This window comes from Grus americana, chromosome 2 (genome assembly GCF_028858705.1).
Source record: "Grus americana isolate bGruAme1 chromosome 2, bGruAme1.mat, whole genome shotgun sequence".
Classification (NCBI taxonomy): Eukaryota; Metazoa; Chordata; class Aves; order Gruiformes; family Gruidae; genus Grus; species Grus americana.
In genome coordinates this window covers 67457738-67471687 of record NC_072853.1, presented here as the reverse complement: position 1 = coordinate 67471687, position 13950 = coordinate 67457738, and the positions used below count along the sequence as shown (strand labels likewise).

General features: G+C 39.7%; 1 protein-coding gene across 5 annotated transcripts in view; it reads right to left on the bottom strand.

Moving 5' to 3' along the window:
* The window catches only part of LOC129202965 (dynein axonemal heavy chain 5-like), a 165442-nt gene that overhangs the window by 58067 nt on the left and 93425 nt on the right, over window positions 1-13950 (bottom strand). For all 5 annotated transcript variants that reach the window (XR_008575879.1, XM_054816739.1, XM_054816740.1 and 2 more), the window contains exons 57-59: window positions 12222-12389; window positions 3855-4073; window positions 1038-1214 (exon numbers count right to left, since the gene is read on the bottom strand). Coding sequence is in view for 4 of the 5 variants with exons in the window: in XM_054816739.1 (XP_054672714.1) it covers window positions 1038-1214; window positions 3855-4073; window positions 12222-12389 (564 nt within the window). In the remaining variant the exon portion in view is untranslated. The remainder of the gene's footprint in view (window positions 1-1037; window positions 1215-3854; window positions 4074-12221; window positions 12390-13950) is intronic.

Genomic DNA, 13950 nt, shown 5'->3' with positions numbered 1-13950 from the left:
TCCATTTTACAGATATTTTCTAGCAATTCTAGATTATTAAAATGTTGTACTTATGTAATCCTAAATGAAAATAATAGATTTTTTATTCCTAGATTAGTTTGTTGTGTTCAAAATTTAATATATTAAGAACAGTAGGTTAAAGAATTTATGATGTATTATGTCAGAAATACAAAATATATGAAAAGCCTTTCATTCAAATTCACCCTTTACATTCTAGATTTACAGTTCAGAGTGAAAAGCGGATATCTAGAGAGACAGCAGATTTTTAGTGGCAGCACATGAGACTGTAGGTGGTAAAAGTGGAAACAGGGTAAATCTTCCTGCGTCCCTGGAAGCTGGTTGGGGCATAACTCCCCCCCAACCCAGAAGCCACAGACCAACCTCCCCACCTCTGTACCATCCTCTGGGCTTAACTTGGGAGCTGCTGCTTCAAAGACACAGCAATACCAGTTGTGGGGTGGCATTCTCAACCACATATTCACAAGTTATTAATTGTAAGGGGATAACTTAAAATGTTGAGGGAGACAGTTACAACCCATGTTTTCTTCAATATACATAGTTTTCACTTACAGTAAATGCTCGATGCGGCCAATTTGCTTGACTTTATGACTGAAATTATGGACACAACATGGCATTTGCAAAAAACCACCAATTTAGGGGGGGAAACAGTGACTACCTGATGGAACCCCTTAGGATAAGGTAAATCTATTCTAAGCTAGTAAATTTTACTTCGTTTCCCATATTATGCAACTTCCTCCCAGAGCAGCTGACCTCAGACAGCATCTCTCTCTCAGATTTGCCAGAGCAATGGCCTATATACCAATCTTGCAATGCATGACAGTATAAAGAGGATCTTAAACCACAGGTTTTTAGAAGGTCAGTTGTCAACTGTTCAGATTTTTTATTTATTAAAAATTTAATGGAATGGGACAGCCTGTAAATAATCTTCCGATCATACATTTTTTTGGAATGGAATGCTCTGAACATTATTCTCTGCAAGGCAAAGACTAAGGTCAGGATAGAGCATGAACACTTACATTACTGTAAGGAATCTTGCTGTTGTCCATCTCTTTCTTCCACAATTGGAGCAGCAAATTCCTGTACTCTTGATTGAAAGGTCCAGAGTAAGAGAGAAATCCAGTGGCCAGAAGAACATTCCCTACTAAATTAGTAATTTGATTTTGAAAGTTTTTGCTGCTTGCTGTCCAACGAAGCTGTATGTAAAATATTATAAAGAAGTTAGATTAGGCTGGCACAAAACTAACATGAAGATCTAAGTTAAGACTTTATCTCTTTCTGGTAAATAATTGTTCTTTGAACCAGGAGTATTTTTGGCTTTAAATCATTCTTTTCAGAAGTAGAAGTTTGCTTGGAAGAGATGGCAACCACCTGATCAAGTGGAGAAAAAACATCTTTGCCAACAAGCTGGCTAAACTGGTAAGAAGTGCTTTAAAGGAGGAACAAAGTGGGGGGGAGAGGATGACCATCATGTGAGGAGGTGGAAGACCAGGTTGGCAGACAAAATATGTGGAGTGATATAAACAGTAGGGATCTTGTAATCAATAAAACAGGGCTAATGGAGGACCACCCCAAGCATATCCACATAACCAAAGAAGTGCCTACCAGACAGAATGATGAGGATAGTTTTCATACTGTTTCATAGAACAGAATCACAGAATCATAGAATGGTTTGGCTTGGAAGGGACCTTAAAGACCGTCTAGTTCCAACCCCCCTGCCATGGGCAGGGACACCTTCCACTAGACCAGGTTGCCCAAAGCCCCATCCAACCTGGCCTTGAACACCTCCAGTGAGGGGACATCCACAACCTCTCTGGTCAACCTCTTGCAGTGCCTCACTATCCTCATAGTGAAGAATTTCTTACATCTAATCTAAATCTACACTGGGAAATTAGCATAGCTGGGCACCTCTCTGAATTGCTTGTACACTAATGTGCATGGCATGGAGAACAAATGAGGAATTAGAAGTTTGCATGCGGTTGCAGAGTCATGATCTCATGGGGATCATAGAGACATGGTGGTAAGGCTTCTACAACTGGATTGCTGCAACAGGTGTATGCAGGCTGGAATGCATGGGGGTCTGCATCTGAGACTCTGGAGTGGACAATGAGCCACTTGAGAGCTTATTGGTTAGGATTAGAGGGCAGACCAAAACGGGTGATGCTGTGTGTGTCTGTTACAGACCACATGATCAGGAAGAAGTAGATGAAGTCTTTTTCAGACAATGGGAAGAAACCGTGCATTCACAGGCCCTGGTCTACACAGGGAACTTTAACCACTCTGATATCTGCTGGAGGGACAACACAGCAAGACACAAACAATCCAGGAGTGCACTGGCAAAAAATTCTTAGCACAGGTAACTGAGGATCTAACGAGGGAAGGACCTCAGACTTGCAAACAAGAAATAACTGGTCAGGGATGTAAAGGTCAGGGGCAGCCTTGGCTGAGAGAATTGAGATTGTTTAGCCTTGCGAACAGACAGCTCAGGTGGAATTTTATCAATACGTACAAATACCTGACAGAAGGGTGTAAAGCTGATGGTGCCAGGCTCTTTTCAGAAATACAAGAAATTCCCATTAAACATACAAAACCACTTTTTTACAGTGAGAATGGTCAAGGACTGGAGTAGGTTGCCAAGAGAGGTTGAATAGTCTCCATCTTTCAAGCTATTCAAAACCCAACTGGAGAATGCATTGAGCAATCTGCTCTATTTGACCTTGCTCTGAGTGTGTGTGCGGGTGGGTTAGATGATCTCCAGAGGTCACTTCCAATTTCAATTATTCCATGATTCTGTGATTTTCTGAGTATTAGTTTTGAGTTTTACTTATTCCTTTCTCTCCAGATTTCTGTTTCCTTCCAATCACTCTGCATGCAATCCTGGTCAGGACCTACATGTTCTAAATTTAGAAAATACACATTTAACCCAGTATGAGTTTTGCCCAAGGCTCCAAGTGCCATGTAGTCTTTTAATTTTTTGTCTGAATTTTCAAAAGTAGAATGAAATAACAGCTCTTACGAGACCTCATAACACAAGGCTTCAGAAAACCCACAATAAGGCACTGCAACCTCCTATTTTTGTATTGCTCTTAAATTTGGAAATTCACTGAAAAATATGATAAACCATCTAACATTTTTTACAGATAGATTTTGAAGTACAGCTATGCTGAAGTCCTGGCTGCACAAGACACAATGATTGAAGTCAAAGCTTTCATCAGTTTTGACTCTGTGTGAAATCAACCAAGGAATTATCAAAGCAAATAATGAGAAAAAAAGAGTATCCTGCTTCTTCTGAAAACCTGCAGGCTGAAGCCAGAAAAAATCTGCATAGGCAAGGTAAATTTCAAGCTCAGTGCAGAGGATAACGATTTGCCCATAACTCTGTAAAACGTTCCAGCAGAAATCTGAACTTCAAATATATTTCAGGAAATTAGTCAAGCTTCAAATTCCTATTCTTGTATACTTGGTGAGAAAAAGAGAGTAATCCTTCTTATAAATATTTTAGGGCAATTATTTAGGTTAAGCCTAATTCCTTTTCTTACTAAAGCTAAAAGGAATTTGGCTCCTTGGCTTTAAATCTGAACTTTATCCCAATATGAGCCATATGACATGACATAAATCTTCATACAGAAGAATTAAGTTAGCACAAGAAATTGTTTTACTTTGTTAGATACATTAACTTCAAGCAAAAAACATACATATGACTAAAATAAAGTGTCATATGATATCAAGATGTCACCATGCCTTGAATTTCTTGAGCACTACTAATGATCATTACAGACCATTCTCAAAACTGAGCATCTACTCTGTGCTGGAAACCTACTCATATGTGCTTGTACCTTTTCTCCACCTAATCCTTCAATCAGAGCTGTAGCATTGTTCATCTTCCTTCTGCATGCCTCGGCATCATCAAGTAAGGCCTGCTTCTCTTTCATAGCAGTATCATACATGGCTTGTACTTGATCCAGTTCCATTTGTTTCTCATCCAGCTGAATTTGTGCATTATTCAATTCTGTTTGGGCAGCTGCAAGTCTTCCTTCTTGCAAGGCTAAATTTGCCTGCAAACATTTAAAAGTAAAGAGTAGTTAATACCTATTATTTGGCAAGAACAAATGACATTCATTTAACGGCACGTATTGTACTGCATTGGGTACTTTTAAAAATAATACATGTTTAAGAGGACAGCAGGTTTTTTTCCTTTTTTACTTTTTGATCTAAAATGGGAACACAAGCATAACGTTAAAAGTATTCAATGCAATCTTAAAATGCTTTAATATCTTCAGAATGATCTATTGATCACACAATGATCAATGATTTGAAATCACAATGCACTTGAAATAGCTGTATACTAGATATATGAGGCCACTCAAATTTTTCTGTAATATATACTCAGTGCAAAAGAAAATTAAGATTGTCCTCATGGATTATAAAACAATAATAATGATAATGGAAACTACTCTTCTCCTCTCTTTCCCCATCAATTACTTCTACAATTAAAATACAGCAAATACATTTTTGTGTTCCTCTGGAAACTAAAACTCTATAAACTTTTCTCACATCTCTGTATAAATTGAATGATGAGTTGCCAGTCATTTAAACATGGCCTCTTAACTTGTATATTCCTAACAGGGGAAAAAAAAAAGTATTCTGTGAATTCAGAATGTGTTTCCACATATATGTTTGCAAAGGATTAGAGACTGACAAAGTTCTTATGAAATTCACACTTACAGATAAAGGTTGCTTCCATTTACTCTGAATATTTAAAAGACTTGTTTAAATATCATGTATCATTTCTATTTTTTCTGCTATAAGAGTTATGAAGATGGAAACCAAGAATCTGTAAAAACTGTATTATTACAAGTAGGAAACTTGACACTCACATATCACACTAGAAGAGTAGAAGTACAAGGAATCTCTGGGATGACTCTTAGTAAACAGTATAACCATGGGTTGGGTTTTTACATTAGATCTTGACTAAAAATATAGATTCAATTCTTATCAAAATATGCTAAAATCAGCAAATTCTTCTTGCTTTGCATAGGGGGAAAAAAAGAGAGGTACAAAGATCATATTTTGAGATCTAGGCATGATAAAAAATGTAGCATGAAGTCTGGTGGATTTCAAAAGATAGGTCTGTGAGTAGCGAATTAGAGAAGGATGTATGTCCTAATCAACATAGTACTGCTTTACGAATTACACACCTAGAGAATAGCACTGTCAGCAAAAAATTCATTTACCGTAGCCACTGTGTCTGTTGAGAGATCCTGGAGATAAACAAATATTTTATAATGGAGATTAGCCAGCGAAATGGCTGCTCATAAGATTTCCATCATGTAAGAATGCTGAAATATTTTTACTCCACTGTTTATCAAAGAGCACATTAAACAGCTTCTCCTAGAGATAAACACTGTTAAATCAGTAAGTCTTGTTAAGACCCAGATAAGCAGACTTCAGAACCATTGCCATTATTTTTTAGGGAATCTTGGACTATCAGGAAAAGTTTAAACAGTAAAGGAGTTTTGAATAGGTGACACAGTGTTACTGTGTCCTGCATACAGGAGAGGTGTGGAGGGTGAGGTAAGAGAGAGAGACAGTGCAGGGCTCTTTCTGGATCTTAACAAGAAAGGCCCAACAACAAATGGTTTAATAACTGTTTTTAAAAGATCCATAATAATAAGAGAAAAATAGATAGTGAGTAAATCTTACATCCCTTCAGATGCTGGGCACCCCACATTCATGCAGCCTCAGACAAAGCCTGGATAAATTTTCCCATGGCATGCTGCACAAAGCAGATCCCGTTCATGGAGAGAAAAGTCTCTCTTTTGATTATTCAAGCTATTATAAACTCCTCTTATTATTCTGTCTTATTAAAGCAGTTACCTCAGTAAGCCATCTGTTGTCGGGCCTTTCTTACTGAGATGCAGAAGGAGCCCTGCACCAACCCTCTCTCTCCTACCTCACCCTCGCTCCCCCTTCCCCAGTGCAGAGCATCCTCTTATCCTTAAGCTCTGCGAGGGCTAAAACTGGAAGGAAACCAAAGTTATGACATATTGTTTCACCCCCAACTGAACAATAGTGAGGTTAAACAGGGAACAAGATCCTTGGAGAGTTGGGAAGAACAGCCTAGGCAGAACAGCTGGAACAACAGAGAACACCTGACTGTGTGGATTCATATTTCACCTCAACATTTATCACTGCAGGATGTGAACCTCAATGGAAAAGAATGACCATGTGAATTCCCAATACATATGAACAATGATGCCTTGTAAATATGAAAAACAGATCTCCATGCACCCAGAAAGGTGCAAAAGACTGATAAAACAGACTTCCCAGTTTTTAAAAGCTCTTAAAAGGCTACCAGCTTTGAAGATGTAGGGACAACAAACAATGTTTCAGATGAGTACAAAGAAAAAATATATTGTATTCCGACATGAAAAAAAAATCCAAAATTATTTACACAAGACTTTACAGGATCTCTAGAAGACAACTTATAATAAGAAATTATGTCACAGACAATTTAACAAAAGTTTTCAGTCAACTTTAGGGTAATCATAATAAAGTAGTCATGCATTTTGGTATTAGTTTGATTCTGTGTTGGGTTTGCGTGGCAAGGTTTTGGTAGCGGGGGGGCTACAGGGGTGGCTTCTGTGAGAAGCTGCTAGAAGCTCCCCCTGTGTCTGACAGAGCCAATGCCAGCCGGCTCTAAGACGGACCCGCCGCTGGCCAAGGCCAAGCCAATCAGCGCCTCTGTGATAACATATTTAAGAAGAAGAAAAACACTTAGGGAGAGAGCTTTTGCAGCCGGAGAGAGGAGTGAGAAGATGTAAGAAACTCTGCAGACACCAAGGTCAGTGCAGATGGTGGGGGAGGAGGTGCTCCAGGCGCCAGAGCAGAGATCCCCCTGCAGCCCGTGGTGAAGACCATGGTGAAGCAGGCTGTCCCCCTGCAGCCCATGGAGGAAGGATGAGGGGGTGTAGCGATTCCACCTGCAGCCCGTGGAGGACCCCACGCCGGAGCAGGTGGAGGCACCTGAAGGAGGCTGCGGCCCGTGGGAAGCCCACGCTGGAGCAAGTTCCAGGCCGGACCGGTGGACCCGTGAAGAGGGGAGCCCACGCCAGGGCAGGTTTGCTGGCAGGACTTGTGACCCCGTGGGGGACCCCACGCTGGAGCAGTTTGCTCCTGAAGGTCTGCACCCCGTGAGAGGGACTCCATGCTGGAGCAGGGGAACGATGAGAGGAGTCCTCCCCCTGAGGATGAAGAAGCGGCAGAAACACCGTGAGATGAACTGACCGTAACCCCCACTCCCCGTCCCCCTGTGCCACTGAGGGGGGGGAAGGTTGAAGCCGGGAGTGAAGTTGAGCCCGGGAAGATGGGAGGGGTGGGGGGAGGTGTTTTAAGAGTTGATTTTATTTTCTCATTCCTCTACTCTGTTTTGCCTAGTAATAAATTAGATGAATTCCCTCTCTAAGTTAGGTCTGTTTTGCTCGTGACAACAATTAGAGAGTGATCTCTCCCTGTCCTTATCTCGACCTACAAGCATTTCGTTATGCCTTTTCTCCCCTGTTTAGTGAATAAGGGGAGTGATAGAGCGGCTCTGGTGGGCACCTGGCCTCCAGCCAGGGTCAACCCACCACAGATTCATAGGCTGCTTAATCGTATGTGATGAATAATGGTTGGATGCATAAGAATGACTGCTAAGATACTAGGATGACCAACTGATGTGATTCCCAAAGGCAGAAAGACTACTTGTTTCAGATGACCCTATGAAATGATCACTATTTGCTCTTTTCGTGTCTTTTTTTCCAACTCCATTTTTCAAAATTACATCGGTACAGGCACTGCTTTTGTATTAACATCACTGGCAGGTTGGCTGGCAGCTTCCTGTGCAGAGCTTTGCCATGAGATTAGGAGGCAAGTCCTGCTGCCAAGGAGAATCTTCGGCACAAAAAGTCTATTACAGTCACAAGCAGGTTCATACAAAGATTTCCAGCAAATTAGAGGTGGGAAGGAAATGTATCTCCCAACCACAGAGAACCACAGTGACCTTTCTAATTTTAGTGGCATTGCTATGTGAACAAGCTTTACACCCTTCATTTCATCCCTCTGAGTCACGCAGCAAAGCAAAGATTCACAATTTGTTACAGTTGGATGCAGTGTGAAAGCCTGAATAAATGGATTTTATGTGAATGAATCATGAGGATTCGAGACATGAGATCCACACTCTTATCTGCGCTCCTGGAGAGGGGGGGCTATGCTAGAACATGCCTAGGCTTGCGTGAGAGCAGCAGATTCAGCCTTTTCTTGCCATTGGCATTGTGGGGAACCACACAGACAATCCCCTTGACATCTGCTCCAGCCAGTGCCTCTGCCTGCTCTCTGCATCTGTCTGCATGGGGCAAGTATGGAGACAGTACCTGTGCCAACCAGGGCCACAGACTAAATTGTTAAGCTATTTTACCTTCTTCCGAGATGCCATCAGAGAGGACTTCATAGCAGGTGGTGAGATGATCCTGCCCCTTTTAACCTTTTTGCATTCAACATAAAACCAGGACGAATAAACACATAATTACAGTCCACAACTATACTGTTAAATTAAACATGCCCAGGACTTTTCTCTGGCACTGAGGTTAACTAGTGTAAACCAGCTCACATTAGGCTCTCCCAGCCTCTAAAACAGTACAGCTGCATGCCAACAGCCTCGTGGAAATGGTGCTTGGACCAAGCTAGTTCCTGAATGGTGCCCAGAGATGGCTGAGAAATGCTGCTTAGCCAAGACCAAATTCACACTAGGGATCATTCTAACAACTTAATAGTGCAGATGATCACTTTCCAGTGTCTAGAAAAATTCCCTAGTCCTGTTTAATTTATTAGTATTGACATAGCCATAAGTTTCTCATAGATTCATTGCAAACTCAATTTTACAAAGCACCAAGTATATCTGGCCCTGATCCAAGAAGGTATTTAAATAAAAATGCCTTCTCCAATAAAAAAACCTCACACCATTTAATGCTATCCCCACTCTTGAATTGAATGCTCAGACCAACCTCAGAGCACTCTGAAGAGCAGCTGTTGCTCAGTAAATTCAGAAAATGTTACAAGAAATAGGAGAACCCTTAAGAAAAAAAGCAGCTAGAACTTTAGAGCTGACCACAGGTAAGGAAGATTTGGAACTTTCCTAGCATCTCTCTTGTTTTGGGAATTTTAGCTTTCCAGGTTCACTGTTCTTACAGTCCACTGAGCACTCACTACTGCTGGACCAGGCCAGAAGGCTTCTTGCACTTGGTCACTGTCACTTTGCTCATGAGCCTCTGTTGATGTGCTGGGTGACCATTTTTGCCTTTTGCTTCAATCCTGTCCTGGGCACATGGCATCTGACTGACAACTCTTCATGGAAATGCAGTCTCAAGCTGCTCCTGTCCCAGATCGCTGCAGATTTTTCATATAGACACTCCATTGTTTTGTATCAACTTTTCAGAGCCTCAATATCACAGTAAGTTTGGATTCATCATTATTTAGGGAAACATTATGAGAGAGGCAAACACATACATGGGTTTTGCAGACATTCCAAAACCAATGTTTTCACTTCACCAATCTAAAAAAATGTATACATATGTATACATATATGCATATGTACACATGCAAACAGATCCATGCAGAGTGACATTAATAAAATCTTGGCCTCGATTTCTTTGCTATCTCTGACCATTCTTTGGTATTAAAACAACCTTTGAAAGGCACAGAAATCATGCCTCTTACCTGCTTTTCACAGCCTCTACTAGCTACTGAAAGATTCTGCATTTTTTTCATTCAGTTACATGTCCTGACTTCAATCTGTTTTGTTAGGTGATCTAATCCTCCCCTTCACCCCCCCAGAGTATATGCTTTCCTTCCACAGTCATTGTGGGCCTTGAATTCAGACCCGAATGCTTGTTTTCCTGCCCGGTGGGCATCACCTTGACAAGGACACACTTATTTAAGTGGACAACCATCACATTTTGACACTCCTTGGCTGTTACCTCTTCCTCAGGTGCAAGATTTCCTCTTAGTCCCTGCTGTGGTTTTTAGTTCAGCATGGAGACAAGTGAAAGCAGAAAAGGCAATAAAGTCTCATATTTAAAACTGAGTTTGACAGGGAGAATCCTCAATATCAAACAGAATTTATAAACTGTAGACATACTTCCCTTGATCATCATAACAGCCTAAGGAGAATTTAATTAAAACCACTGGAGATGTCTCTAAGGGAAATTATACCCCTGTACACAGTATTTTAATTGGAGGCTAACAGAATCACAGCAAAAGCCAGGACTTCTTCATTCTGCTGTTATATTCTTCAATTAATGGATAAATAGCAAATGGTGTTTCAGAATTATCAGGTTAATCCAGGAGACTTATTTACTAGGTAACAAGCTAGAAGCTCACGGTCATGATGAAGGTCTATAAGAAAGAAGCACACACATGGTGAACACTGTATGATAAGCAACTACACAGCATTGTATTTGCAGGCAACATTTGGTTATGCTTTCTGTGTTTGATTCTAACTAATGACCCTTAGGCTGCAGGCCACATATCTAAAGAATGTAGGTATCCATTTCTAGGAATGAGTTAATTTTTGCAGACTATATTTACTAAAATATAAATCACTATTAATTAGTTTTCACAAGTTGTCACATTTAAGATAAATGAGGCACTGAGTCTCAGCTAAGATGCAATTTAAAAATATCTTAGATGAATTTTGCAGGTGTTGAAGGGGGGTTATCTCCTAGAACAGCAGTTAGGATAAAGCAGCTTGATTAATTCATTCAGTAAACCTGCTTTTAGCACTGAATGATTTAGCCTGTGCTAGTACTTTACGCAGTTTAATTGTACATTTATTTTCAATTATTTTCTTAGCATCACTCCAGTGCTTCCTGCGATATCTCCTGCATACTTTAAACAGTTCCTCCCTCTGTCATCTTCAGTTTTAAAATATTTGTGACTGTTGCTATACCTGACAATAGGCACCACTTCGCCAAGAAATGCATGCTCAGTTTTTTCAGCTGCAGTGTGACAAGAATGTAAATACCTGAATACAAAATTAAATTTATACGTAATCTGAAGTCATATATATTCAAATAAAAACTGCAAGAGCACTTTTGCAGCTTTCAGAGCTGCATCTGCATATAAAGCCACTATTTCCCCTAGGTCTTGCTCTCTTTTATAGCTCTCAATAACCACATTTCATATTCTGTTTTCATTAGTGAACATCCTAGAATTTGAAAAGGGAACTGCTACTTATATATCACAGAAATATAGTCTTCTCTATCAGTTACCCAGATCAAAAATATCACGCTTTTAACAAATTTGAATCAGATCTGTCTAGATATACTAAAAGAATATGTCAAGAGTTTTGAATATACCATTAATACAGTGGCTTATACAATAGGAGACTGAACATAAGTACAGTGGAAGCATAACCAATTGAAGGTATTTCTTCAGAAAAGAGCCATAAAATCCCCTGTAGAAGCAATGATTATAAATCACTATAGAAATATTCAAAGTTCTTTTTCTCAATATGCTCGTAAATGAAACATTTCCAAGACAAAAATTTATCTGTAGGAATACAGACAATGGTAGCTGATCCCTTTCTACTGTAGTTCAATGTTACAACACAATTCTATGCCAGGTGACTACTTACTTTATCATGTATACACTCCCATGTAGCAGTTTGACACTCCAACGTTTTCCTAGAGAGCTGAATTCCAGCTAAATACATTAAAGAATACTTCTGTGCCAACAATGGTCTCTCCTCTCCCAGATTCTACCAAGACCACAATGAGTATGCTCCTCACCAGGCCAGCAGGACTGAGGAGAAGCTTTCTTGAAACCATAATGCCTGGCACCAAGTGCGACAGCAGAGTCAGTATCGGTATCCCCCACTTGCAGATAGCCAGGCTCTGTAAAGAACCTGTGTACTAAGGCTCCCATTGAAAACTGATTGTGTTTCACACAAGTAACAACTGTACCACAGGGTAGCTGTGAAAGGGGTAAAAATTGCCAGGATGTATTTAACCTCTGTGTGCTTAACTTCACAACTGGATGTGAAGAAACAAGAATCTCTTGTAATTCACAATCTTTTTTAGCCAAAATAACGTGACATTTTTTCCATTCAACTATAATCATCCCTCAGAAAAAAAGAAAAAGAAAAAAAAAAGAGTAATATGAAATACCTTAAGGGGAAGAACTTCTTTATTAATACCATAGAAGTAAGCCATTGCTTGTGTCCATGAGCAAAGACCTGCTACATTTCCACAAACTTTTTTAGCAATCTCAAGATTATAATCCTCCATATCCAAATAAGGCTCTAAAAGCTCCACAGTTTCTCCTGTAATTGAGTCCTAGACAATGGAAAAGAAAAATTGTTTTTTTAAATAGATTTTAGAATAAAGTCTGCTTCACAGAAACATTTTTCTTTTTAAAACCATGGTGCTACCACTTCTTACAGAAAAAATGAACAAAACTATACTGCTGCCATTCACTCTTATAAAGGACAGAAGATTAGCTGTTTTTTGTGAACTCAAGTGAAAATAGCTCCTACTTCTATTGCAACAGATTGACTTGAGTTTGCATTTAATACCCCTATTTGGCCCATAAGATTTACAGACTTGACTTGTACTCATAGCTCCATGACAACTTAAGCTGATCTAAGTTATTGCTGCTACAGGACTGTACCTTCTTTACTCTCCTCAACCAGATGTTCTTGCTCCACCTTTAATACCTACACCAATGCTCAGTGAGCTACTTTGGAAGTTAATATGATGGAAATCTAAGCAAACTAGTGATTAGTTTTCTTCTAGGCTAGTTCCCTGAACAAGATCATCAAGCCATCAGATATGGACCAGTGTGAACACAGCTAAGGGAGTCAAACATGCAGCTTCAGGAAGGAAAAGGGTGAAACTGCAAGGCACTGACTTCATTTCACTGCAGCTAACCCTTTTCCTTAACTGTAAAAGCAATTTCTTTCAGCTGTTCACTTCATTATTCTAATCTCAGATTTTTCTCCCCTTCACAATCTGTTGAGAACATGAAAAGCCAGATCTTTGATGATGGTAGTTAATCTGTAATTATGTAAGTGTCAGAAGAAAATTGAATTCATCTCCTTAAGCAATGCAGAGAGTAGAAGAGCTTATACAGGGTAACAATAGTTGCTTAACAATAGAGGCATTAAGAATCTTCCATTTTTGGCAACGTATTAATGCCTTTCTTTTAATGCATCTAAAAATTATCCTCCATTCATACTGTCAAGCAATATACCCTTTTCCTGCTTTTCTGCATAGCAGAAAGGACTGTCTTGTACTTGTCTGATCCCTAGCTACTATAATAACAAAGACATTCATTATATGATTCCTAAGATCAGACATGGAGATGTTTTCACCATAAGCATTTGCTAAAATGTAAAATAGTGCTGGACAAACAATTTGACTTTTTCATTCTCCTACTCAAAATTATGAGCTAGCAAGCTGGCAAATGTGAAGCAAAGACTAATAAGCAGTGGCCTAAATCTCTGCTCAAGAGCTTGAAAAATGTCATGCTCTTCCTTCTAAGTAATGAATTTTAAACCCAAGGAACCTTCCTAGCCTAAAAAAAAATTAGGAAAGAACAAAAATCTCACAAACAAGTAAGCAGTGTAGTCTACTCAGAACTCCAGACATGATGAGCTTTCTTCTCATATATACTCAATGTTAGAAAGAAGAAATGAGGCAGGAGGACAGCATGTGAAGTACCTCATCGGGGACAATAGTAGTCTAGTGTTTTTCACCACATTCATCAGTATCACTTCCTGCAAGAACTCAGTCCCACAGAGGTTGTTCTGACTCCCCTGAGTAAAGTTAAATGTGTTGCAAACTACCAGCAGGAACACATGCACTATTAATAAGTGCCCAAACTGGAAGCCTCATT